At 40.0% G+C, this 26,051-nt stretch overlaps 3 protein-coding genes across 4 annotated transcripts in view; 1 reads left to right on the top strand and 2 right to left on the bottom strand.

The window, feature by feature from the left end:
- Nucleotides 1-26,051, bottom strand: part of LOC114643553 (protein NLRC5-like) — a 5,922,889-nt gene that overhangs the window by 2,486,874 nt on the left and 3,409,964 nt on the right. The gene's annotated exons all lie outside the window — the stretch shown is intronic.
- LOC114642560 (NACHT, LRR and PYD domains-containing protein 3-like) overlaps nt 1-26,051 on the bottom strand; it is a 691,964-nt gene that overhangs the window by 83,855 nt on the left and 582,058 nt on the right. The window contains exon 10 of the mRNA XM_051925830.1: nt 19,838-20,012. Coding sequence (XP_051781790.1) covers nt 19,838-20,012 — 175 coding nt within the window. The remainder of the gene's footprint in view (nt 1-19,837; nt 20,013-26,051) is intronic.
- The window catches only part of LOC114641960 (NACHT, LRR and PYD domains-containing protein 3-like), a 592,098-nt gene that overhangs the window by 424,131 nt on the left and 141,916 nt on the right, over nt 1-26,051 (top strand). The gene's annotated exons all lie outside the window — the stretch shown is intronic.

The raw sequence follows: 26,051 nt of genomic DNA, 5'->3' as shown, positions 1-26,051 counted from the left end.
GTCACTTGGCAAGAGTGTCTCACAAAATAAAAATGTGCTTTTCACGAGACATGTAGTGTTGGGATGTATTTTTAGGTTTTCTTTAGTTTTTCACATTTCACATTTCTCTAAAAGAATTTAATCTTTGTATTATGAGTGAAAAGCAAATGGCTGTTTAACAGCAGAATAAATGAGCATTTGAAAGGGTAGCTTTGCATTGAACCCACCAGCCTTACAGGTACAGTCATATGAAAAAGTTTGGGAAACCCTCTCAGCCTGCATAATAATTGACTCTCCTTTCAACAAAAAAGATAACAATGATGTGTCTTTCATTTCCTAGGAGTACTGCGGTGTTTTCTGAACAAAGATTTTTAGTGACGCAGTATTTAGTTGTATGAAATTCAATCAAATGTGAACAACTGGCTGTGCACAAATGTGGGTCCCCTTGTCATTGTGCTGATTTGAATGCCTGTCACTGCTCAATGCTGATTGGTTGGATGAGCTCGTTAAGCCTTGAAGTTCATAGACAGGTGTGTCCAGTCATGAGATATAAAGGTATTTAAGGTGGTCAATTGCAAGTTGTGCTTCTTCCCTTTGACTCTCCTCTGAAGAGTGACAGCATGGGATCCTCAAAGCAACTCTCAAAAGATCTGAAAACAAAGATTGTTGAGTCTCCTGGTTTAGGGGAAGGCTACAAAAAGCCATCTCAGAGGTTTAAACAGTCAGTTTCTGTAACTGTAAGGAATGGAATCAGGAAATGGAAGGCCACAGGCACAGTTGCTGTTAAACCCAGCAGGTCTGGCAGGCCAAGACAAATACAGGAGCGGCATATGAGCAGGATTGTAAGAATGGTGACAGACAACCCACAGATCACCTCCAAAGACCTGCATGAACATCTTGCTGCAGATGGTGTATCTGTACATCGTTCTACAATTCAGTGCAATTTGCATGAAAAACATCTGTATGGCCGCGTGATAAGAAAGAAGCCCTTTCTGCACTCACGCCACAAACAGAGCCGCTTGTTGTATGTCAATGCTCATTTAGACAAGCCAGATTCATTTTGGAACAAAGTGCTTCGGACTTCGGAGACAAAAATGGAGTTATTTGGTCAAAACAAAAAGCGCTTTGCATGGCGGAAGAAGAACACCGCATTCCAAGAAAAACACCTGCTACCTACTGTCAAATTTGGTGGAGGTTCCATCATGCTGTGTGGCTGTGTGGCCAGTTTAGGGACTGGGACCCTTGTTAAAGTTGAGGGTTGGATGAATTCAACCGAATATCAACAAATTCTTCAGGATAATGTTCAAGCATCAGTCACAAAGTTGAAGTTACGCAGGGGTTGGATATTCCAACAAGATAACAACCTAAAACATACTTTGAAATCTACAAAGGCATTCATGCAGAGAGAGAAGTACAATGTTCTAGAATGGCCGTCACAGTCCCCTGACTTGAATATCATCGAAAATCTATGGGATGATATGAAGGAGGCTGTCCATGCTCGGCATGAACTGAACTGGAGAGATTTTGTATGAAGAATGGTCAGAAATACCTCCATCCAGAATCCAGACACTCATCACAGGCTATAGGAGGACAGCGTCTAGAGGCTCAGAGGAGCAAAGGAGGCTCAACTAAGTATTGATGTCATATCTCTGTTGGGGTGCTCACATTTATGCACCTGTCTAATTTTCTTATGATGCATGTTTCATATTTTCTGTTAATCCACGTCACTACTGAAATCCTACTGTGTCCATAAGGCATGTCAGATATTAAAAGGAAGTTGCTACTTTGAAAGCTCAGCCAATGATAAGCAAAAATCCAAAGAATTAAGAGGGGTTCCCAAACTCTTTCATATGACTGTAAGTTACAGTGATGGTGAGAACATGAACACAATCTTACCACATAGTTCATTAAACATTAAAATTCAATTTAGGACACTTACATAAAATGATAATATAATCACAAAACTCATTGAAACCAAAGTATAATCGTTGTCTTTAAACATGTACCCATAATTCCTCTTTACATTATCCAACTCTACATATGCCAAGAGTTCAATATCACCATCCAATCAATGTCCGGCATCAGACACCAATTATGGTGAGATTTTATTAGCATGCTGGGAGCAAATGTGAAGAGTGAAATCAGTCAAAGACCTAGATGGCAGTGAACAATGGAGAATAATATTTGTGGAGTTTTAATACAAGTTTTAAGAAAAGTTTAGCTGAAAGACAATTATACTTTGAATTAAATCCTTAGCGATGCAGTCAAAGCAAGGAATTTCACTTCTTTTTTCATGCTGGTCATTTTATTTTATTTTATTTTACTGTTGTCTGTGTCTCCTATGCTGTGCCAGTTGAATATTATTACTAGTGGAACATGTGGATTTCTACTCCTCAAATAAAAGAAGGAAGGATAAATGTAGCCAGTGATGGGTGACCTACAAAAAGGACATAACAGCGCTAGAAAAGGTCCAGAGAACAGCAATTAGGCTGATTCCAGGGCTACAGAGGAAATCATGAAATTTAAAATCATGAAGGGAATTAGTCCAGTGGATCGAGACTTTTATTTTAAAATGAGTTCATCAAGAACACGTGGACACAGTTGGAAACTTGTTAAGGGGAAATTCACACAACCATTAGGAAGTTTTTCTTCATACATAGAACAATGGACACTTGGAATAAGCGACCAAGTAGTGAGGTAGACAGTAAGATGTTAGGGACTTTCAAAACTTGACTTGATGCTATTTTAGAAGAGTTAAGTGGATAGTATTGGCGAACTTTGTTGGGTTGAATGGCCTGTTCTCGTCTAGATTGTTCTAATGTTCTAATGTTCATATCCCGATAAGGGTCCACTAGGGTGTGAGTGACGTAAATTTTGTCAGCAACCTCCGGAATTTTGTAACTGTGTGGTCCTGTGTGTGTCTGAACACATTGATTGTACAAGAAAACACAGACTCATTCAAGAAACAGTTGTGAGATACATTGCACCTCTAAAATCCAAAATTAAAAGTATACAGAGATAGCCAAATGAGCATAAATTCATGACAAGAAATCTCCCAGAACCTGAGTAAAGATGAAAGTTTGAAAAGACAGAAATGGAAATATCTGTGAGATCGGTATGGAAAGGCAAATATAAAAATCGTCATGATCTCCCCTCGACTTTCTCGTATACTCAGATATGGGGATGGACATTTGAGGAGTAAACTGCAAGACAATGATTATATTTTTATATTATGTACTATTAAAGAACCGTCAACAAAAAAGCAAATCAAATTAATAATATATTGAATAATTATTATAAAAGTAAAGTTGAATAAATCGGACTCTACAGCTGCATGAATAAAAAAAAAATCGAGTATGTGTTCAGGTAAAGTAGCACTTCCAATTGATGGATTTCACCCAAACATTAATACTGACCTACAATTTTGGTGTAACAACAACACGCCAAATTTCATCCATCTATCATCTTCAGTTATCATGTTTCCACACATACACACAGACCCAAACACACACAGACATAATTCCAAAAACTGTATTTTTGGACGCAGGGTGGTCTAAAATGTCAAGATTAATCAAAATCTCAAGGTCGAATTTTTTCATGATTATTATACTTTCTCTGTACTTGATATACAAGAAAGTAAAAAGGGGATTCTGCATCTGCACAGTGTCGTGCACTGAACGCTTATACTGTAAACAGACGAGGGTGTGCATCCCCTGTGCACGAGCGCATCTGCAGCTTTCTGTGCCAGAATATAAACGGGCTTATAGCCGTGGCAGCATTGTGCGTGCAGACAGAGACAGTCAGCATTTGGAGGAGTCGTGGCGAGCGCTTGTGTTCCACACTGCAGCAGATGTAGCAACAGCTACTGAAAATTATGGACTTTATGACATAAGGATGCCGTAAATAACGCTGGACCCCAATCTGCCCAACCATGCTCCTTCACCCCCTTGTCCTCACTTTTCATTAATGACTACTCCATATTTATTCTGTGATGCTTGTGCCTTTCATGTGGCATTTTAACTCTTACCATTACTTTGTTAACGTCATCACAATGACATTTTGAATACTGCTTCCCATCACTATCTTGTGGTGTTTTTCTGAGGTTATGGCCAATTTTTTGTTAACAATAGCTTAGTGTTGTATCTGCCTGACCAGTCATGGCTCTGTGTGTGACATCATCACTTCACCCTTATAAAAGTCGGTGGCAGGCATTCAGTGTTATCTTAGGTTGGGATCAAAGAGACGTTAAAAGAGATTTTTGAAAATTTTGTAGTGAGATGTGGAAAAGGCATTTGACCCGGAACTGGATTTCGATTTTGATTTCAATGTTGTCTTTGTCCTCTCAGTTACTGACTCCTGCTTGCCTTTCATCTGCTGTTTCCTCCCCTGACCCAAAAGATCTTCATTTCCTAGTTAAACAATTCCTTAATATCCTTTTAGCTACTCTTTTAAAATTAATAACCATTACTTTGAATAAATCCGACTAACTTGTGTCACTCTGTGAGGCTCCAAAGTATTCAATAAACAGAATCAGAAGAGGAGATCAGAACAGAGTGTCCGGTTTGTCTGGGTCAGTCATCAGCGATTCAGGGAGAGAAAAGCAGAAAACAAGCAAATCAACGAAGTGGAACAGCAGGCCGATTGAGTGCCATTGAGGAGCAAATCGTGAAGAACGCCTGCCCTGAGTGGCCATCAAGAGGCACTAGGCTGGCTCTTAACAGTTCATAAGAACATGAGATGCATAACAGACCATTCAGTCCACAACGCTTCTTTGGTTTAATAACAGCTGTTGCCCCGCTGTCTCATCCAGATACTTCTTAAGAGTTTCTGCCTCAACTCCATGCCTCGGTAGTTTGTTCCAGATTCCCAAAGCTCTTTGCATACTGAAGTACTTCTTGACTTCAGTCCTAACTGCAATATTCTTACTTCACCATCTAATCAAAAGAATCTGGCGAGATCAACTTTATTGAAGCCTTTGAGATCTTTCTATTAGGACCCTACGTGGCCTCCTCTGCTTGAGACTAAAGAAGTTTAGTCCTGTGGTTTCTCTCCTCTGCACATTTGCTCCTCTGCTGTTTTCTGGTGACCAGAAGTGACATAAGACTGCAGATGTGGTCCTACTACAATGGGGTTAATCACACAGTCTCATTATAATGGTCATGATTAGGCCTAAAATTGAAAAACTATTGCCAACAGAAAATTTGTCTTGTATTTATAATTCATGTTTCTTTGTCTAGATGTCATGCTGTGAATTTTGTTCATCAGTGTCATCTCTGAATTTCAAAAGGTTAATATCTACTGGCACAAACCTTAAAAATCAGTGATATATATATATATATATTAAAAAGTGATGGCCTAAGGACAGACCCCAGAGGGACTCCAATGATAACATCACCCTACATGGACTATCCTCCTCCTCCTCCTCTTCTTTTTAGCTTTTGTCTCTGGCTGATTAACCAACTTGACACTTGATAAGAGGGTTACAAGTCATTTTTTATGTCAGTGGATTGTGGTTTAAAAAATACTCTTTGGAATCAAAGGCTTTTTAAACATCAAAGTCAATTCTGTTGTATGCTTTGCCTTTGTCTACTACTCTAGCTGCCCACTCAAACAACTCTAATAGACTGGTCTGGTAGACTCTTCTTCTTGTTAACCCATGCTGATTTTCATTTAGTATGCTATTTTCATGCAGGTACTTTTATAGTTTATTTCATATTATAGTTCCCTCAGGTGATGGGAAGGAGATAAGTCTCTACCATTGCAGATGTAAGGCGTGAGTAAAGTGGTGCAACAATAACATGGTGATATCATCAGTACATTTGGATTGGGAACCAGGAATGGGAGAGGTGAGAAGTTCAATACAAGTGACCTGACTGTAAGAAAGGCTCAAACAGCACATAAGAAAGTTGTGGACTTGGAGAAGCCCAGATGATCAGCTTTACAATCAAATGGGCTAACTCACCACCAGCAAATATTTCAGAAATGTCATTCAACAGTCCAAGGCATACAAAGGATCAGATCTTGAGAGTGACCATGTTCCAATGAAAAGCAAGCTGTGGGTTACGCTAAAACGACTGAAGAATCTTAAGGGTAATACCAGATTAGACCCGGCTTGTTTGAAAGATCTGGACATAAAGATGAAATACATTGTGACAATGAAGAACAGATCTGAAGTTCTGACAGTGTAGAACATATCAAGCTGGTAAGTTTAAAAAGACAGTGATGGAAATGTTCAATGAAGTGATACCAAAAAAGAGGAAAGAGAAGAAGAAAAAGTGGATGACAAATGAAATTAGGGAGCTTATGAAGGAAAGGCAAACTAACCACATGTGGTCTCTTGCATCCAATCCTTTATCCTTTTTATATTAAAATTAATAATAATACATTTCATTTATTCATAGGCACCTTTCTAAACACTCAAGGACACTGAACAATAGATAAAATACACATTATAAACACAAGTAAAAAACAAAAATTAAAATCAGACACAGCAATTGTAATCAAAGAGAAAAAGCCGTCTTAAACAAATGAGTTTTAAGTTTAGATTTGAAAAGTGAAAATAATTCAATATTTCTAAGCTCAGGTGGTAGTGAGTTCCAGAGCTGTTCAGTTGCTCTGCTCTCCATAGTGGTAAGACGGACAAAGGGGACAGTCAAGTGGATGGAGGAAGAGGATCTAAGGGTACGGGAGGGAATGGCAACATGGAGGAGGTCAGACAGATATGGAGGGGCGAGGTTGTGGAGAGCCTTAAAAGTTAACCGAAGAATTTTGAATTGAATGTGGAACTGAATTGGAAGCCAATGAAGCTGCTGCAAAACGGGAGTGATATGGTGAATAGAGGGGGTTCTATTAATGATGTGGGAGGGCAGCTGAATTCTGGACCAGTTGAAGCTTATGAAGAGATTTGCGAGAAAGACCAAAGAAAAGGAAATTGCAATAATGGAGACGAGAAGTGACAAGGCTATGATCAAGGATAGCAGTGGTGTGGGGAGTGAGGGAGGAGCGAATACAATTAACGTTACGCAAGTGGAAATATGGAGACCAGGGGCCTCATGTATAACGCCGTGCGTAGAACTCACACTATAACATGGCGTAAGCACAAAAGCGGGATTGTGCGTATGCACAGAAAAATCCAGATGCAGGAATCTGTGCGCACGCATACTTTCACGTTCTTCTACTACATAAATCCCGATTTGCGTGAAAAGTAACGCACGTGCACGCGCCTTCTGTCCCGCCCCAACTCCTCCCAGAATTACGCCTCTTTGAATATGCAAATCAATATAAATAACCTTCTGTGAAAAGACAATGGGAAAAGCACAGGGGAAAATATAAGAATTTCAGCGAATACCAAGTGGGGGCAAAGGAAAAACGTACTATTTGCTGGTTTAAACAGTGGTATAATCAACAAAAGAAAGTTGATCGAGTGACAGAGTGTCGGAAAAACTCGAAAGATCAAATTCACAAAGTCGCACAGTGCCCGAAGTAAAAAAGAAATCACATATCAAAGTCGCTGTGAAAAGGCGAGTCGTAGCCCACCGTCTGAGTGTCATATGAAAGCTTATTAGGGTACAAACAAAAAACATAGGCACACAGTGAGAAAAAAGCACGAAATGTCAACTTTAATCTCGAAATTTCCACTTTAATCACGTAGTTTATTTTGCCATTAAAGTAGAACATCATAAACTTCATCTTAAAATCGTTTATTTTACTAGTTTCTCAAGTAGCATGTTAAATGCTTTTTTCTGTGTTTGATCTTCTATGTGCTCTATGTGTGTGAATCACTACGTGCTTCCGTTCTTTCTCTTTCTCCGACAGGACACAGAATGCATTACATTCGAGATATTACAGCTCTCTGAATAATTAAAATACTGAGATGTATATGTGATATCATTTTCATGATGATAGGAATGAAAGCATGTTATTAAACATGGGAACACAGTGGCGCAGTGATTGTTCATATCTCACGCAAGAGGCTTGCTGTACCATGTGCGACCTTCGATGAAATAATTTATTACAGAAGTACTGTCTCTTTCAAACGTACTAACCTCCAATTCCTGTGCATACTTTTCTTTCTCCAATCGCCACACAATCAGCTCTGTAATAGACGTTAAGCCATTTGTAAGCTTAGAACGCCGATTCTTCAAAACTTTTAAGGAACATTGAAATATCTTCGTAGTACATGTTTAATTATTCTATCCGTCTATCCTTCCAGTGTTGCGTCAGCACCAGCAAGAATACAGCGCAAGGCAGGAGCTATCCTTGAACCAGCTATACGCTGCGGCACCGTGTCCTCACATGTTTAATTATTAACAATACAGATTATTTAAATGAAGTTAAAGTTTTATCTGTATACTATAAGCAACATATTTTGCTGCAATTCATCTTAAAAATGATATTGTTATCATACGCGCTTTATAAAGTAGCGCAGGTTGTGCAATATTATAACTGTAGTGCAAGTTTACAGTGAGGTGATTGAGTGCGTTTATAGTTCTTGGGATGAAACTGTTTCTGAAACGCGAGGTCCGTACAGGAAAGGCTTTGACGCTTTTTGCCGTGGTTGAGGTAGTGTGTACTTGAAACTATATACCGATAATTCTCTTTCCGATCATCTGCTGCTGTGATTCACACTCAGATACAGTGATATAAATACTCCGAGTGGTGCAGTGAGAGTAATATGGAAAAAGATGATCCGCAGTGGCAACCCTTAACGGGAACAGCAAAAAGAAGAACAAGATGCAGTGAGAGTAACAACGCTAAAGCAGTTATGGTATTTTGAATACTATGGCTTTTCTCTGGCCCATTATATTGCAGCAGGTTAATTACAATCAGATGCATTACACTAATAAACAATATGCAGTTAATTTCAGTGTATTTATAAAGCCGCGTCAGGAATGTGGAGCTAAGAAAGAAAGGATGAGCACACAGGAACAGTAGTTTGACCATTCTGTGGACCATTATATTGTTACAGGTTAATTACAATCAGATGCATTAAATTTATGAACGATATGCGGTTAATTTCAGTGTATTTGACAAAGCCGCCGCCGTGGATGTGGATCTAAGAAAGAGTAACCACACAGGAACAGTAGCACTGCTTTGACGCTGGGTGCCGCCAGTCTGCAAAACCGAGCGGAGAAATTGCGTACGACAGGGTATGAGTTACCGTGGAAATGTGCGTGGCTTTACGCCAAGTTTAGGTTTTATACATCGCGATTTGAGCGTGGAAAGGTTCGTACGCAACATTTCTGTGCGTACGCACCGTTTATACATGAGGCCCCAGGAGATGTTACTGATGTGGGACTGAAAGGATAAAGTACTGTCAAGGATGACACCTGTGGGGAAGAGGAGACAGAGGAATTATCAATAACACATGAAAAGGGATCAGTTTTGGATAATGTTGATTTTGTACCAATGAGGAGAACCTCAGTTTTGTCACTTATTTAATTTAAGAAAATTTGAAAAAATCAGGATTTGAGTTCTGCTATGCAATCAATAAGTAAGGAGGGTGGAAAGGAAACAGTAGGTTTGCTAGTGAGATAGAGCTGGGTGTCATCAGTTAACAGTGGAAGTTAATGTTATATTTACAAAAAGATATTACCAAGAGGTAGGAGAAGGTAAAAAATGAAAAGGAGGAACTCCAGGACAGAGCCCACCTGAAGTAACAGCAGTGGGTTGGGATGTGAAAGTTTTAAGCTGAACAAACAAGCGTATAAATCTGCCCAAAATGAAAACAGTTGCTTAGTCCGTTAGATCATAAGTTAATCAAGAAAAAGTTACCGGTGAGCAGTGGTGACCAGTCCCGCCAGCACTCACTCAACTGGAAGTTTTTCTCTATTACCCTTTTCTTACCCCATGCTGTAGTGTCCGGTATTTCTCTTATTCTATTTTCAAACACATTTCATTTAGAGCAGTTTGTTTTAAACCCAGGACCTAATTTAACTCATAGTCTGATTTGTTTAGGTAGATGAGAACACATCAATTGTACTCTGGTGTGGACCGAAATAACCTGACTGAGACCCTTTAGGAATGGTGGTCTCAGTGAAGTACCTGGGAAGAATCTAACAATAGGAAAGACATTATGGGTAAAATGGGTATGTGTTGTGGTAGTTGTGGTGGTTGTGGTATTGCTGCTGGTAATTAGCCGATCTCAGCCTGATGAATGAGGGTTAACATGGACCAATGAGAAAGGGCAAAGACTTCACTGTGTACTGTCTGTTGGGTCACCTAGATGAAACATGGCATTGAAGAAGAGCCCATGAAGATGATGCGCTACTAATTATCAGATAATCAGCATTCTGCTCACAGAGCTCTCTTTGATAAACAGACCACAGCCTTATTGTAATGCAGTGGTGGGTGAAGCCTATCTCAGCAACATCAGGCCCAGTCAAGGGGCCTCGTGTATAAATGGTGTGTATACACATTTTCACGGTAGCCCCTCACCTTGTGTATGCACTTTTTTGCTTGGTTTTAACATATTCGCGAGATAAAAGTTTAATGAGAAGACACGACGTATAAACGAACCACACGCCGTGGCGCAACGTTAGGGGCAACAGTTTCAACCATTCTATGATCTGCTTCTCGCAACTGAAAGACGGCACATGGCGGATGTTAGCCGACTTGCTGACCGCAACATTAGGGGCTTCAACTATGGCGCTGACGCCACATCTCAGTGCCAACACTTTGCAGACTCTACTTAAAAGACATGCCCTCCTCACTGGACAGTTAAAAACACCAATCAAACTAACGATGACATCAAGTATTACCCAATCAAAGGTAGGAAAGGAGGCATCTTCATAAAATGCGTGTGGGATGATTTGCATGAGACGCTGCTTTAAAAAAAAAATGATAAAAAAAATACGGGATAAATCCCGTCCAGTATTGATTCAAAACGGGACGCGCAATTTCATTCTCAAACGCGGCACGATTCCGTATTTTAAAGGACGGGTGGCAACCCTACAGTGCCAGGTAACCACCCATACAATCAGATTGTGATTCAGACTAGGAATGCAATGAATGTAATTACCCCGATCTACATACAAGGCGAAAGTCTTGCAACATTCAAAGATGATGGTTTGGGATAAGTACACCATACAACATAAAAGAGCTTATGAAGCCTTGAACCGAAAAAAGCAAGATCTCAGAGATCATAAAAAAAAAAAATAGGAGGTAATGTCGTTTTGCTCGCTGTAGATTTTAGTCAAACATTACCACTTATTCCACGAGGGAGACCAGCAGATGAACTCAACGCGTGTTTAAAATCCATGCTTCTCCCACGCTCGGTTATATGTCGCGTGTTCTCGGGTAGGTGCACCAAAAAATGTATACATTTAAGCATGTAATGGGCAAACAAAAAATGAGGTATACCCGAAGGCACTGCAGTAGTACTTAATGTAACTTTACTTCTTAAATGTTAATGTTTTACTGTTTAATAATTTATACGCTTCTTATATGTTGTTCAAATTCTTTTATCAAAATACCACTGACAGCGCAATGCACGATAACATGGAGTGAATACACCATACGCATCCGCCCACGGCCGCCCTGGTGTGCGCAGATAGGAGTTGAGTCTACAATAAAATAAAATAAAGATAAAAAGAGTAAAACAATCATCACCCATAAAGCGTGTGTGTGTGTATATATGTGTATATATATATGTTGATATGTGGATGTGGATGTGTATATGTATATATATATATATATATATATATATATATATATATATATATATATATATATATATATATATATATATATGTAGATATGTATATATATGTGTATATGTATATGTATATATATGTTTATATGTGTGTGTGTGTATTTTATATATATAAAACACAGCAACACTCATAACAATGACAACACAATTACATTGACAATCATGTTACGTTATTTTTAAAATGTTTCCTTTTTTTTTCATAACCTCTTTAACACACTACTTCTCCACTGCGAAGCGCGGGTATTTTGCTAGTAGGTAATATTTTTCGACACCATGGTATTAAATTTCATTGTTCTGATGATGACACACAGTTTTATCTATCCACTAAATCCACTTCTGTTTTCCCTCCAAATACTCTCATGGCATGTCTCCAACACATAAAGTCACAGATGACTCACAATTTTCTCCAATTAAATAGCAATAAAACTGAGGTGCTCCTCATTGGTTCTAAATCCACACTTGCTGAGGTTAACCAGTCTTCCATTTTAATTAACAACATTAACACAAACATCTCCACCTGGGTGAAGAGCCTGGGTGTCATTCTAGACCAGGGGTGGTCAAACTACGGCCTGCGGGCCACATGTGGCCTGTTGGTCTTTTCGATCCGTCCCGCCGAAGATTGGTACAAAATTGTCCAAATCAAATCATATCATAATTATGACTGCATTCATTTGACTTTGTCCTGTAATGCCTGGTGTTCCACCAGGTGGCGCATTAGGCGCAGTGATACATTGACTTGATTTTGCGGAGCCCGGGTTACTCTCTGTTATTATTCAGCTACTGCTCTGAACCCATCTGAAACAATGAGTGGGCCAAAGTAAAGAAAAGTCGACAGTGAGTGCCGAGTGTTTAATAAGGAATGGACAACTAAATACTTAATAAATACTGAAGTCTGGTCAAAGGCTATATGTCTTATTTGCCAAGAAACCGTTGCGGTTTTAAAGGAATACAACATCAGCCGTCACTTTTCCACCAAGCATGCTAATTACGCTAACAACCAGTCATCTCAAGAACGGACGGCTACCGCTCAGAGGTTGGCAGCTAGTTTGCAGGCTCAGCAAAACACCTTTATCCAACAAACTGCCATCCAAGAATCAAGCACGAAGGCAAGTTATGTGCTGGCATTCAATTTAGCAAAGACCAGCAAGCCTTTCTCTGAAGGGGAGTTTCTCAAAGAGAGCATGGTAGAGACAGCAGGTATCTTGTGTCCTGAGAGCAAGAACAAATTTGAAAAAATTAGCTTATCACGCAGGACAGTGACTCGCCATGTTGAGCTAATTGACAAAGACTTAGCTAGCAAGTTAAACAAAAAAGCGGAGTCATTTACATTATATTCCTTGGCACTGGACGAAAGTAATGACATAAAGGACACCACTCAGCTTTTAATTTTTATCAGAGGGATTAATGACAATTTTGAGATAACGGAGGAGTTTTTGGCCATGGAAACCCTAAAGGGGAAAACATGGGGAGAGGACTTGTATGATAGCGTGTTGGGGCTCATAAATAGGTACAAGCTACCTTGGAGTACGCTCGCCAACGTTACCACAGATGGAGCACCAAATCTGACTGGAAAAAATGTTGGGTTGCTCAAAATAATCCAGAAGAGGGTGAAGGAGGAGAACCCTGAGCAGGAGGTAATTTTCTTACACTGCCTAATCCACCAGGAAGCACTGTGTAAATCCGTATTGCAGCTTGACTACGTGGTGAAGCCGGTCGTAAAACTCGTTAACTTTATTCAAGCGAGGGGACTTCAGCATCATCAGTTTATTAAGTTTCTTGAAGAAATTGATGTTGATCACCAGGGGCCTCATGTATAAACGGTGTGTACGCACAGAAATGTTGCGTACGAACGTTTCCACGCTCAAATTGTGATGTTTAAAACCTAAACTTGGCGTAAATCCACGCACATTTCAATGGTACCTCATACCTTGGCGTACGCAATTTCTCCTCTCGGTTTTGCAGACTGGAGGCACCCAGCGTCAAAGCAGTGCTACTGTTCCTGTGTGGTCACCCTTTCTTTCTTAGACCCACATTCCTGATGCGGCTTTATAAATACATTGAAATTAACTGCATATTGTTTATTAGTGTAATGCATCTGATTGTAATTAACCTGCAGCAATATAATGGTCCAGGGAATAGCCATAGTATTCCAAATACCAGAACTGCTTTAGCATTGTTACTCTCAATGCATCTTCTTCTTCTTTCAGCTGCTCCCGTTAAGGGTTGCCACAGCAGATCATCTTTTTCCATATTACTCTCACAGCACCATTCGGAGTATTTATATCACTGTATCTGAGTGGGGAATCACAGCAGCAGCTGATTGGAAAGAGAATTATCGGTATACAGCATGAAGCAGATGCATTTGCCACGGCAAAAAGCTTCAGAGACTTCCCAGTACAGACTTTGCGGTTTAGAAAAAGTTTCATCCCAAGAACTCTAAACGCACTCAATCAGTCCATCAAGTGCTCATTGTAGAACTGTTTACTTATAAGTACAATTACCTCACTATAAACTTACACTACAGTTATAATATTGCACAACCTGCGCCACTTTACAAAGCGCGTATTTACATATGATGACGATATAATTTTTAAGATGAAATGCAGCAAAATATGTTGATTATATTATACAGATAAAACTTTAACTTCATTTAAATTATCTTTATTGTTAATAATTAAAAATGTGAGGACACGGTGCCGCAGCGCTAGCTAGTTCATGGATTGTTCCTGCATTGCGTTGTATTCTTGCACTGACGTGACACTGGAAAGATAGACGGATAGAATAATTAAACATGTACTACGACGATATTTCAATGTTCCTTAAAAGTTTTGAAGAATTGGCGTTCTAAGCTTACAAATGGCTTAACGTCTATTACATAGCTGATTGTGTGGCGATTGGGTATTTGGAGAAAGAAAAGTAAGGACAGGAATTGGAGGTTAGTACGTTTGAAAGAGACAGTACTGCTGCAATAAATTATTTCATCGAAGGTCGCACATGGCGCAGCAAGCCTCTTGCATAAGATATGAACAATCACTGCGCCACTGTGTTCCCATGTTTTATAACATGCTTTAACTCCTATCATCATGAAAAAGATATCACGTATACATCTCAGTATTTTAATTATTCAGAGAGCTGTAATATCACGAATGTAATGGATTATGTGTCCTGTCGGAGAAAGAGAAAGCCTGTTTAAGAAGCAGGTAGTGATTCACACACAGAGCACAAAGAAGATACAGAACAAAGCATTTAATGTGCTACTTTAGTTACAATGAGATTTGAGAAACTAGTAAATTAAACGATTTTAAGATGAAGTTTATGATGTTCTACTTTAATGGCAAAATAAGCTATGTGATTAAAGTGGAAATTTCGAGATTAAAGTTGACATTTCGTGTTTTTTTCCCACTGTGTGCCTATTTTTTTTGTCTGTACCCTAATAAGCTTTCATATGACACTCAGACAGTGGGCTACGACTTGCCTTTTCACGGCGACTTTGATATATGACAACTTCTTTTTTATTTCGGGCACTGTGTGACTTTGTGAACTTGAGCTTTCCTGTTTCTCCGACACTATGTCACTCGATCAACTTCCTTTTGTTGATTATACCACTGTTTAAATAACAAATAGTACGTTTTTCTTTTGTCTCCACTTGGTATTCGCTGAAATTCTTATATTTTCCCCCGTGTTTTCCCATTGTCTTTTCACAGAAAGCTATTTATATCGATTTGAATATTCAAAGAGGCATAATTCTGGGAGGAGTTGGGGCGGGACAGAAGGCACGTGCACGTGCGTTACTTTACACGCTGATCGGGATTTATGTAGCGGAAGAACGTGAAAGTTTGCGTACGTACAGATTCCTGCATCTGGATTTTTCTGTGCGTACGCACATTCCCGCTTTTGTGCTTACGCCATGTTATAGTATGAGTTCTACACACGGTGTTATACATGAGGCCCCAGGACTTGCTTTACCACTCCAATGTCCGCTGGTTAAGTTTGGGGAAAGTATTTGGTCAAGTGTGGGAGCTCAAACAGGAGATTATCTCATTTTTGGAGCTACTTGAGAAAGCTGACGATTTTCCTGAGCTGAGTGACACAGATTGGCTTTGTGATTTAGCTTTTGCTGTGGACATACTGACACACATGAATGAGCTGAACGTGAAGCTATAAGGGAAAGACCAGTTTGTGCATGAAATGTACACAATCGTCAGAGCCTTCAAAACCAAGCTAGCTTTATTCTCAAAGCAAATGTCAAACAACTCATTTGCTCATTTCCCCACACTGGCTACACTGAAAGAGGCCCCTCGACTTGTGAAAAAATACAGGAAATCACTGGAGAATTCTGCCGTTGGTTCTCTGATTTTGGAAAAATTTACAAGTCACTTCAGCTGGTGTCATGTCCCTTCACACAGCACCCTGAAATGGCGCCACAGGAGTTGCAGTTGGAACTGATTGATCTTCAATGTGACACAGTCTTAAAGGAGAAGTTCAACTCTCTTAAACTGGATGAGTTTTATGCTTCATTAAGTGCAGCCACATTTCCAAACATTCAGAGGATGGCACAGAGGATGCTGGCGTTGTTTGGCTCTACGTATGTGTGTGAACAGACTTTTAGTGTTATGAACACCAACAAAGCACCCCACAGATCCCAGTTGAGCAATGAACACCTCAGATCTGTTCTGAGAATTGCCACAACAAAACTCACACCAGACTTCGATGCACTGGCAAAAAAGGGTGATCAACAACACTGTTCCCACTAAAAGTGAATGTAAATATTAACACTGTAATGCCATTTTTATGTTTATGTTTGATATGTATGCATCTAGTGCTGGCCTGGCCCGTCTGTCAAATTTTAAAAGTTAATGTTGCCCCTGAGCCAAAAAGTTTGCCTGTTCTTGACAGTACTCGCTCTTTTTCTTCCCATATAAGTAACATTTCTTGGACTGCCTTCTTCCATCTCCGAAACATTTCTAGACTTCGTCCTGTTCTTACGCAACACAGTACTGAAGTATTGGTTAATGCCCGAGTCACCTCACGTATAGATTACTGTAATGCTATTCTATCTGGCATCCCACAAAAACTTATCTATCGATTACAACTTCTTCAAAATTGTGCTGCCAGGATAATAACCTGCTGTTGTAAATCCACTGAACATATCACACCGATTCTCTCTCAGCTTCACTGGCTCCCTGTTAACTACAGAATACAATACTAAATACCGCTCTGAACATTTAAAGCTCTCCACAACCTCACTGATCTCCTCCAGACTTACACTCCTCTCGCTCACTCAGATCCTCATCTGCAGCTCGACTTTCTGTACCACACGTCAGACTCAGTGCACTGGGAGCTCGAGCGTCTCTCATAGTGCTCTTCAACTCAGGAATTCTCTTCCCTCTCATATCTGTCAACTCAACTCAATAATACATTTTAAAACTACCCTCAAAATGTATCTTTTCAAACTGGCACACCAATTGTGAATTTAACAGTTACTGCCTGTTATCTTTGTATGTTTGCTACTACCTCTGTACCTTATTGCTATTTGATTTCATCGTCCTCTTTATTTTAATATTTTATTACTGTTGTTTAATTTCATTTTAAGGTGACCTTGAGTGTTAAAAAAGGCGCCTATTAAATAAAATGTATTACAGTAATCCCTCACTTATCGCGGGAGATAGGTTCCAAGGCCGACTGCGATAACTGAATTTCCGCGAAGTAGGGACACTATATTTATTTAATTATTTAACGTGTATTTGGACGTTTTTAAACCCTCCCTGTATTGTTTACAACCCACCATTTACTCTATTAATAACAGGGACAACTGCTAAGCAATATGAAATCGGTAGATAAGTTTACACTTACTGTATAGCGAAGTACACGTAGCAGCTTGTAGGCGGTCATGACGTCGTCGACCTTGTTGCAAAGATTCCTAAAGCAGATTCCATCCAGACTACTGCCTTATCACGTCCACTTGCAACTCGTTTTGCACCCTGGTTAAAGGACACTGCAGCCGTAGATCTTATATGCTTTTCCTCCTTTTTAAATAAAAAGAATCGATGTCCTGCAGCAGTGTAGCTGTTCCCTTCCTTCAACATATCCAAAACTTTTACCTTTTCTGCAATCATTTGCATCTTCTGTTGGTGCTTGGACACGGCCCCTGAAGCATTAGCACGTTAATGATGAATGAGTGAGATGAGACTTCCTGGTTAATGCAACACTCCGTCGCTGAGCCAATCAGCAGCACACAGGAACTTAACTGCGTACTCTGATTGGGTAGCTTCTCAGCCATCCGCCAATAGCATCTCTTGTATGAAATCAACTGGGCAAACCAACTGAGGAAGCAAGTAAAAAGACCCATTGTCCGCAGAAACCCGCGAAGCAGCGAAAAATCCGCGTTATGAATTTAGATATGCTTATGTATAAAATCCGCGAAGTCGTGAATCCGCGAAAAGTGAACCGCGAAGTAGCGAAGGATTACTCTATTATTATTATTATTCTTAACTAGTGCAGCAAAAGGCAAGCAGTCTTGAGCCATGTAAAGAGCAGAGAATCAATCCATGGTGGCGCTCGGTGCCAACACTACACTATAAAGGCACCTTCACAGAATTAATTTGCTTATGTAAATAAAAAGTATTTCCACTCTATTAAGGTGCTGCTCTGTAGTCCACAGAAAGTGTGTCACATTGTGCAAGCATGTAGCGTGCTGCATATATAATGTGTCACAAAACGGTGGCTTTCCCATACCTGAATAGATGCAGTATGATGAACCTGACTCTGACTCCCCAAATGATCAGCCAAATTGGACAGCGTTACAACTTTGTTTGAATGTAATTAGCAGAATGTAAAAACAGGTCATCAGATGCAGCATTTATTTTTTAACCCATTCATTTAACTTGTGCTCAATATCACATAGTTCAGCCCTTGTATTCCTTAGTTCATTGGCCACATCTCTTACAGCATCCACTATTGCATTTTGTGACCCAGGGGGGTCAGCTTTTCTAATATTGTCTGAAACAGAATAAACAGATGGTGGGCTGCGACTTGCTTTTTCAGAGCGACTTTTTTATTTTGAACACCATGTGACTTTTTGAACTTGAACTTTCAAGTGTCTTCACCACTGTGCATCACTCAATCAACTTCCTTATGTTGTTTATACCACTGCTTAAGCCAACAAATAGCACATTTTCTCTTGCCTCCACTTCACATTCACTGAAATACTTTATTCCATGTGCTTTTGCCATTGTCTTTTAACAATTCACTGAACAGAAGGAGCTATTTATATTGATTTGCATATTAAAATATGTGAAAGTCTGGAAGGAGTCGGTGTGTGCACGTGCATTAAATATCACATTCATTGGGATTTGTAAAGCAGAAGTGCGTGGAACTTGGTGTACGCACAGTTTTATGTGTCTGGATTTTTTTGCGTGCACACACATTTCTATTTTTGTCCATACGCCATGTTATAATGTGAATTCTATGCACAGTGTTATACATGAGGTCCAAGGACAGGACCAACACTGCATTGTATTTCGGTCAATAACTCTTACACTTGTTGCTACAGAAGAGCATGTCACTTGCGACACAATTCTTTAAGGGTCATGAAATAGTGTACCAGGAGGAAAACTCACACCAACAAAGGGAAAACATATAAGAACCACACAAGCAATGATTAGCTGTGGGATTCAAACTCAGGACATTGGATCTGGGGGTCACCAGTAATATTAACAATTAGAATTACTCTACTGCATTCTGTGGCAAAGTGAACTGAAAGTGGAGAAACTGGCTGATCACAGGTATGAAGGCCATTACTGTGGTCAGAGGAGAAAAATAAAGTCAGTGACATGAGGCCCATCCCTTGTCTCAACAGGGGAGTCTCTAGAAGGTTTAAGAGGCAGTAGGGTGGAGGTGAAGGTCAAGTGTCCATTAATGCCAACAGAAGGCCAGCAGTAAACCATTAAAAAATTGTTGTGTGCCTTTGAAAAGAAAAGGAGATAAGCAAAAGAAAAAGGAGTGTTAGTCTGGGAATCAGAGAAGTTAAAGGTCCTGGAGATGATGATGGGGGGTGTTGGTTGAATAAACAGATTTACTATGTGTACTTTAAGTGTGTGGACGGTGAAGAGTCCATGCTTATTACCTATAATGACAGTAACTCACCCCCATTGGTCACCTCTTCCAGGATTCTTCTCAGGTTTGGTGATGGAAATCTCACAAACTCTTCAGCCAGTACCTCCCACAGACCAACCAGGACTGCTCTGTTCTTCTTCATCACATCACTGATGAAGGACTCCACACCTGTTGCCCTTTCAAACTCTTCTTTAGCTTTCAGTCTCTGAAAGACATTTGAGTGAGCAGATGTCCAGTTTAGAGATGACCACCGTGTGATGCTTGCAGCTCTGATCACTTATACTTAATGATAACCCATCCAAATCAATATTGATTTATTTTTATAGCAGCAAAGTGCTGTTTATAACAGCAAAACACAAAAACAATCCAAAATCACAGCATAAAAACTAAATAAAGAAATCAAAAAACAATGAAAATACATGCAGATGCAATCAGATAAATGGAAAACAAATTGAAGGGCACATTGTGATCGCCTGTGTAATGGGACAGGGCTCCACTGGACTAGGGGCATCTCAGCATCGAGGCCAAACACTGAGACACAGTACAGAAGATTATTCAAAAATAGAAAGTGCAGTTTATTTACAAGGACGCAAGTAAAAAGTAATTCACTGTCACGCACTTCTAAGAACATCTGTAAGGACACACAAAAATAAAAAAAAAGGACTGAACAAAAATGAGGCAAAAATATTCAAAAAAGAAAAAAAATACTTCTACCAAAACTGATAATTGTAGAGTTACATAAATATTTACAAAAACATGAAGCACAAGCCAATCCTCCTTTCCACTCCCACAAATGTTCAGTAGATCAGACTCCTTCCTCGCTCTGTCAGACCAAAGCCAACCTCTGGATGTCAATGTGCCTCATATGAATTTTTCAGGTTTTACAGCCAATCCTCCACCACGTCTGCTCCTCTGACCAATAGCAGCAGACACAGTTACATCCACTCTGCACCACATGACATGTCTGTGCGAGCCCTCAATTATCACAAGCCCTCACCTTGTTTTCTCACGCATGCGCATTTGTGAACCAGCAACAAGCAAACACACTGACTCTTACAGACTCAACGATAAGTTCTAAACACGGTCTTAACTTAACAAATTATGTTGACATTCAAACTAACATATGCTGCTTCTTTCTCCAACAGTAGAAGACAACAGTGGAGATGCCAGTGCTTGAACCCAGGTGACACATGAAGCTATGTAGGCCTCAGGTAACTTCACGTGTGTCCCGAAGCCTCATGTCTTCACATCAACTTTATCGGTGATGTACACTTGTGGTAGTTCATCCACTCACAGCTAACAATTCCATACTAAGTGCTCCTATTAAACCATTTCTTAATAAGTAAACTTTCTCCTACTTACAAACCCTGTTTAAACTACTAACTCCACAGCATGACCTGCCACACTCTCAAACTCAGAAAAGCCTTAGAAAACATCTAGGTCTTGAGCTGAGCCTTATGGGCACTAAAAGTCCTACAAATCACAGGCTGACTGTTCCAAAACCACTGGGCAGCTACCAAACAGGCATGGCCTCCCTTTGACATCAGACAAGAACAGTTAATAGCCAGATGTTACTGTCTCAGATATCTTAAAAATCTTAAATCTGATACTGGACAAAGAAGCTCTGTGAGTTAATAGTGAGTCCAGCCATGAGCAGCCTTGTAGACCAACAGCGAAATCTGAACCTGTGTTCTGTAGCTCACTTGAAGTCACTGTACCTGAAAGGTCTCAAATTACTCAGCATGTAATAAATGAGTAATGAGAAACATTAAAACACTTTCGGATGACCACTACAACACCAGCAGCCCAACCCAAAAGTCTCGTGGAGAGCTATAAAAATTAAAGTTCAGCAGGGCCGTTTTAATAAATGTAATGAAGTCAGTGGCAGAGAACTAGGGTTGAGTTAGAAACATAATGTCCAGACAGTGGCTTTCAATAAAGCCATTTAAAACAAAAAGCCTATTCAGTAATGACCTCACCTTCACCAGTGCCATTGTTACTGAAGTGAAGTCACTGACTGCAGTGGAGGATACTTCAGTAACCTTAAATTGTCAAAGTTAACCTCAGACTGAGACATGAGTTGTCTCAACTGTCTCAAGCATCACCACTAAGAAATAATGTGAAGATCCAGGTCCACAAGACGGAGACAGATAAATAAATAGACAGATAATAAGGGGGTGTCATTTTTAAAAAGTAGGGCTGCCACTGTGTCTTCTTGAAAAGAGCAGTAGTGCTTACTGACTATGTCAGCTCCTCCGTGATGTGGGTTCCTAGAAATTTAAAACTGGGGATCCTCCATGTCAAGTCCATTGATTGTAATCGATAAATCATCAATGTGTCTTGTAGTAAATGACAGATTCTTTTGTTTCTTGGTATTCGATTACAAGTTGTTATCAGAACCACAGTACTAATTTGTAAACTTTATCTCCATTTGAGATCAGCCCCACTACTGATGTAAAATGTGCAGATTTAATAATTGCATTTGTGGCGTGTACAGGTACACAGTCAGCACACAGCCTTCTGGGATCCCAGTGCTGAGTATCAGGCTGGACAGGAGAGGTGACAGCCAAATCTGACTGCTTGTGAGCGGCTCGTCAGAAAGTCCTTGATCCACACTCATACTGGCTCACTGAGGCACACCAGTTCAGGTAATTTAGTGATCAGCCGGCTGGGAATAACTGTATTAAATATCAGGCTGTAATCAATAAAGAGCATTCTTACATACTGTACTGTATGTCTCCTTCTCCAGAATGGTGTGGAGAGCACTGATAATGGCACCCTCTGTGGATCTGTTTACTCTGTAGGTGTATTGGTGTTACGTCAGAGTTAGGGGAGGACGTGTCTGATGTTCATCAGATCAAACTCTTCAAAGAACTTTTATAATGATGGCCATGAGTGCCATTGGTCTGTAATCATTTAGACAGATGATGGCCAACTGCTTTAGGAACTGGGATGATTGTGTACGTCTTTAGGCAGAACAGAGACGATGGACTGGGACAAGCTGGAGATGTTGGCAAAGACCTCTGCTAGATGGTAGGGACAGTCCCTTAGCACCCTTCAAAGTATTCATCTGGGCCAGCAGCCTTCCATTCATTTACTCTTCTGAACACTCAACTTACATTCCATGCTTGCACAGCGAGTACGTGGTTAGTGGTGACTTTTGAAGGTGTTACTTCAGTCTCTGTTCCTTGTGCCTTGGGTGAAGAAGCAGTTGAGCTCCCCTGCCAGTGAGGCACTGCTGCCTGTGGATGGTTTCCTGTTGTCCTTAAAGCTGGTAATGTGTTGAATGTCCTAACACCCTTGATGTGAATCATTGTTAAAGAGGTAGTCCATGATTTTCTGCTCGTATGCCTCTTTAGCGTTTTTAGCTTGTTGGACCTCCTTTGTCATCCAAGGTCTCCTGTTTGGGAAAACCTTGTTACACTTATCAATGGTGACATTTTCAACAGAGGTCTTGACATAGATGAGTACAGCTGAACTGTCTTCCTCTGTATCTTGACTGGCAGAGAAGTCCAATTTGTACTTTGGAAACAGTCCTGCAGTTGGGATGAAAGTCCATTAGACCAGGTCATGATGGTTCTGATGGAAGGTTTTTCATTTTAACAAATGGTCTGTAAGCTGGGAGTAGACACAGAGACATATGATCAAACCATCCAAGGTACAAAAGGGGAAATTCTCTGTAGCCTTCCTAGCATTACAATTAAAATTACCGGCTATGATCAAAGCTCCATCAGCGTAAGATTTCAGCTGTTAATAATGCCAATATCGGTTAACAAATATCCAAGTGCTACATTAGCATTTGTATCTGTTGCATGGAATGTATACAGCTGTAGAAATAACGGTGATAAGTAAAAGAGTCCGCACCTTAGCGTGAGAAACTCCAGATCAGGGAACAGTGCTGGTCAATAACGGCTGTGTTATACACCAGTCACTGCTGACATAAATACACAACCTCCTCCACTCTTCTTACCAAGATCCTTGTTTCAATTGTTATGATGGCATGAAGGACCCCTAGCTTGATCATTGTGCTGGGCATACTAGCTTTAGCCAGGCTTCACTGATAATTACCACACAGCTGTCTCGAATGAGTGACAATGACAAATGTAGTCATATTTTGTTCATTTTTTAGGAAGTGATCTTATGCTGGTGATGAAGATGCTGGGAAGGGGTGGTTCATAAGAAGTTCTCTTTAGCTTTGTTAGAAGGCCAGCTTGACATCCATTCTTTTGTCTTCTATCTCTGATCTGTCTTCGATGTCTGTAGCCAGGCTTCACTGATAATTACCACACAGCTGTCTCGAATGAGTGACAATGACAAATTTAGTCATATTTTGTTAATTTTTTAGGAAGTGATCTTATGCTGGTGATGAAGATGCTGGGAAGGGGTGGTTCATAAGAAGCTCTCTTTAGCTTTGTAAGAAGGCCAGCTTGACATCCGTTCTTTTGTCTTCTATCCCTGGTCTGTCTTCGATGTCTTCTGGATGATATGGTGAGCCACAGATACTCTGGCACTGTGGCTACCTCCTCTGAGATCCAGCACTTTGAGAACTGGAAAGTGCTTGTATAAGAGTACTGATGTGTTGTTCCAGTGCCTAATAGTTCTTCATGGCTGCATACGACATTTGCTTCTTCTATGTTACAATTAAGTTTGACACATCCAGCAGGTGTCTCCACTAGTGATATCATACTGTCAAAAGTGAGATTGTGAGTAATGCAAGCAGACAAGGCACCCAAACCAGTTGAAGGAGACATCAACATCACCCCGGCCCAAGTAAAAGCCCAACTTCACTTGTCCTATTTTCAATGTTATTTCTTCCTATGTGGCAAAAATGGCCCAAAACACAGTACTCTGTCAGGAAGGGGAGAGTTCCAGAAAGTTCAAGGGTGACAATACTCCCAAAGAGTATAATTGTTAGTGCAGAAATCCTTAAATGTATATATTACATATCATAAGTATATTACATATCATAAGTATGATCATAATGAATATTGACTAATGTACCCCAAGAAAAGAAAAATAAAATCAAAACTATTAGTAACAAGCAGTAATGAAGAAAGATAAGTGGCATATGGACAAACATGATGGCGTGTTGACATTTGGAAAGTAATTATCCACTCCTAGAAATGTTGATTCTTTAATGGCATTTTATGTCTCTTAACTGGGTGTATGGTTCATCGTAGAACTACTGCTTGACAAAGCTCCACTTCTTTCTGACAAAGGATTATTTGCATATGAAGCTGACTCTTTGTGCTTTGAAATATGTAGAAAAAAAGATGAAATCTTTAATGTATGGTAGGCAGGACACTAACAGATTAAGAAAACCTGCTGTTGTTGTTGTACGCAGCCAGAATAGTTTTAAAATCATGAGCCATTGGTATATCACAAATCGGTTACCATGTGTTCATGGTTATTTAGTGTATGGAGCCTTTTATGGACCTAAACAAATTAAAGTTCTTTCTGGAACCTTCATGTGGACGGGTCTTTTGGGAATCAAATATGGTTCCCTATGGCATCGCTCTGAAGAACCACTCTGGCCTCTTTATTTTTAAGATTGTCTCTCATGTCAATAACACCATTTCAGGTGAGTATTTTATTACCTGATTTGTTTAATGTCTCGTCAATAAATATTCTCTTTAGAACAAAAAATGTGAGACCTTTAAGCAATCTAAAACTTGGTGACAAGTTAAAAACCTCAAACCTAAGTTTGTAAAATAACAATATGGAGGGGCCTTCAAACAATTAGCAGCTACATAGGACAGAGGCTGATGTCTTTTGTGTTTAACATCCTGTGCAAGCACCTTCATGACTCTGGGTATTATGTGCACCTGAAAAATACGGTCAAGAAAGAGAAAGAGAAACTGAAGGTAAAGCCAATGTTGTGCTTCAGTCAGAGGCAGGCCTCGGTGGACATAGTGGAGGCAAAAATGGAAACAGAAGAAGGAAGGCCCTCTAAGTGATGGGGGCAACTGCATTAGCATGTCCACATCGGGTTGTGACCAAGATCCTAGTCCAGGGAGCGAGGAGAGTGACATTGGTAGAGGGTGGTCTCAGGAGGTCACAAAGTGCACCAAACAAAATAATATATAGAGAAAGGTAAGGAGCTGAGGAAGGTAATAATCAAGTTAGCAGAGTACACAAACAATTCATCCATAGCAAGCATATACGTACGAATACATAAAACATTTGACAGAAAAGAGGAGACCACTTAGTCCATCAAGCTCGTTTGTTTAGCTAATAGCTAAGC

This window comes from Erpetoichthys calabaricus, chromosome 4 (assembly GCF_900747795.2).
Source record: "Erpetoichthys calabaricus chromosome 4, fErpCal1.3, whole genome shotgun sequence".
Taxonomy (NCBI): Eukaryota; Metazoa; Chordata; class Cladistia; order Polypteriformes; family Polypteridae; genus Erpetoichthys; species Erpetoichthys calabaricus.
Note: the sequence above shows the minus strand (reverse complement) of the source record. Positions and strands in the feature narration are given on the sequence as shown.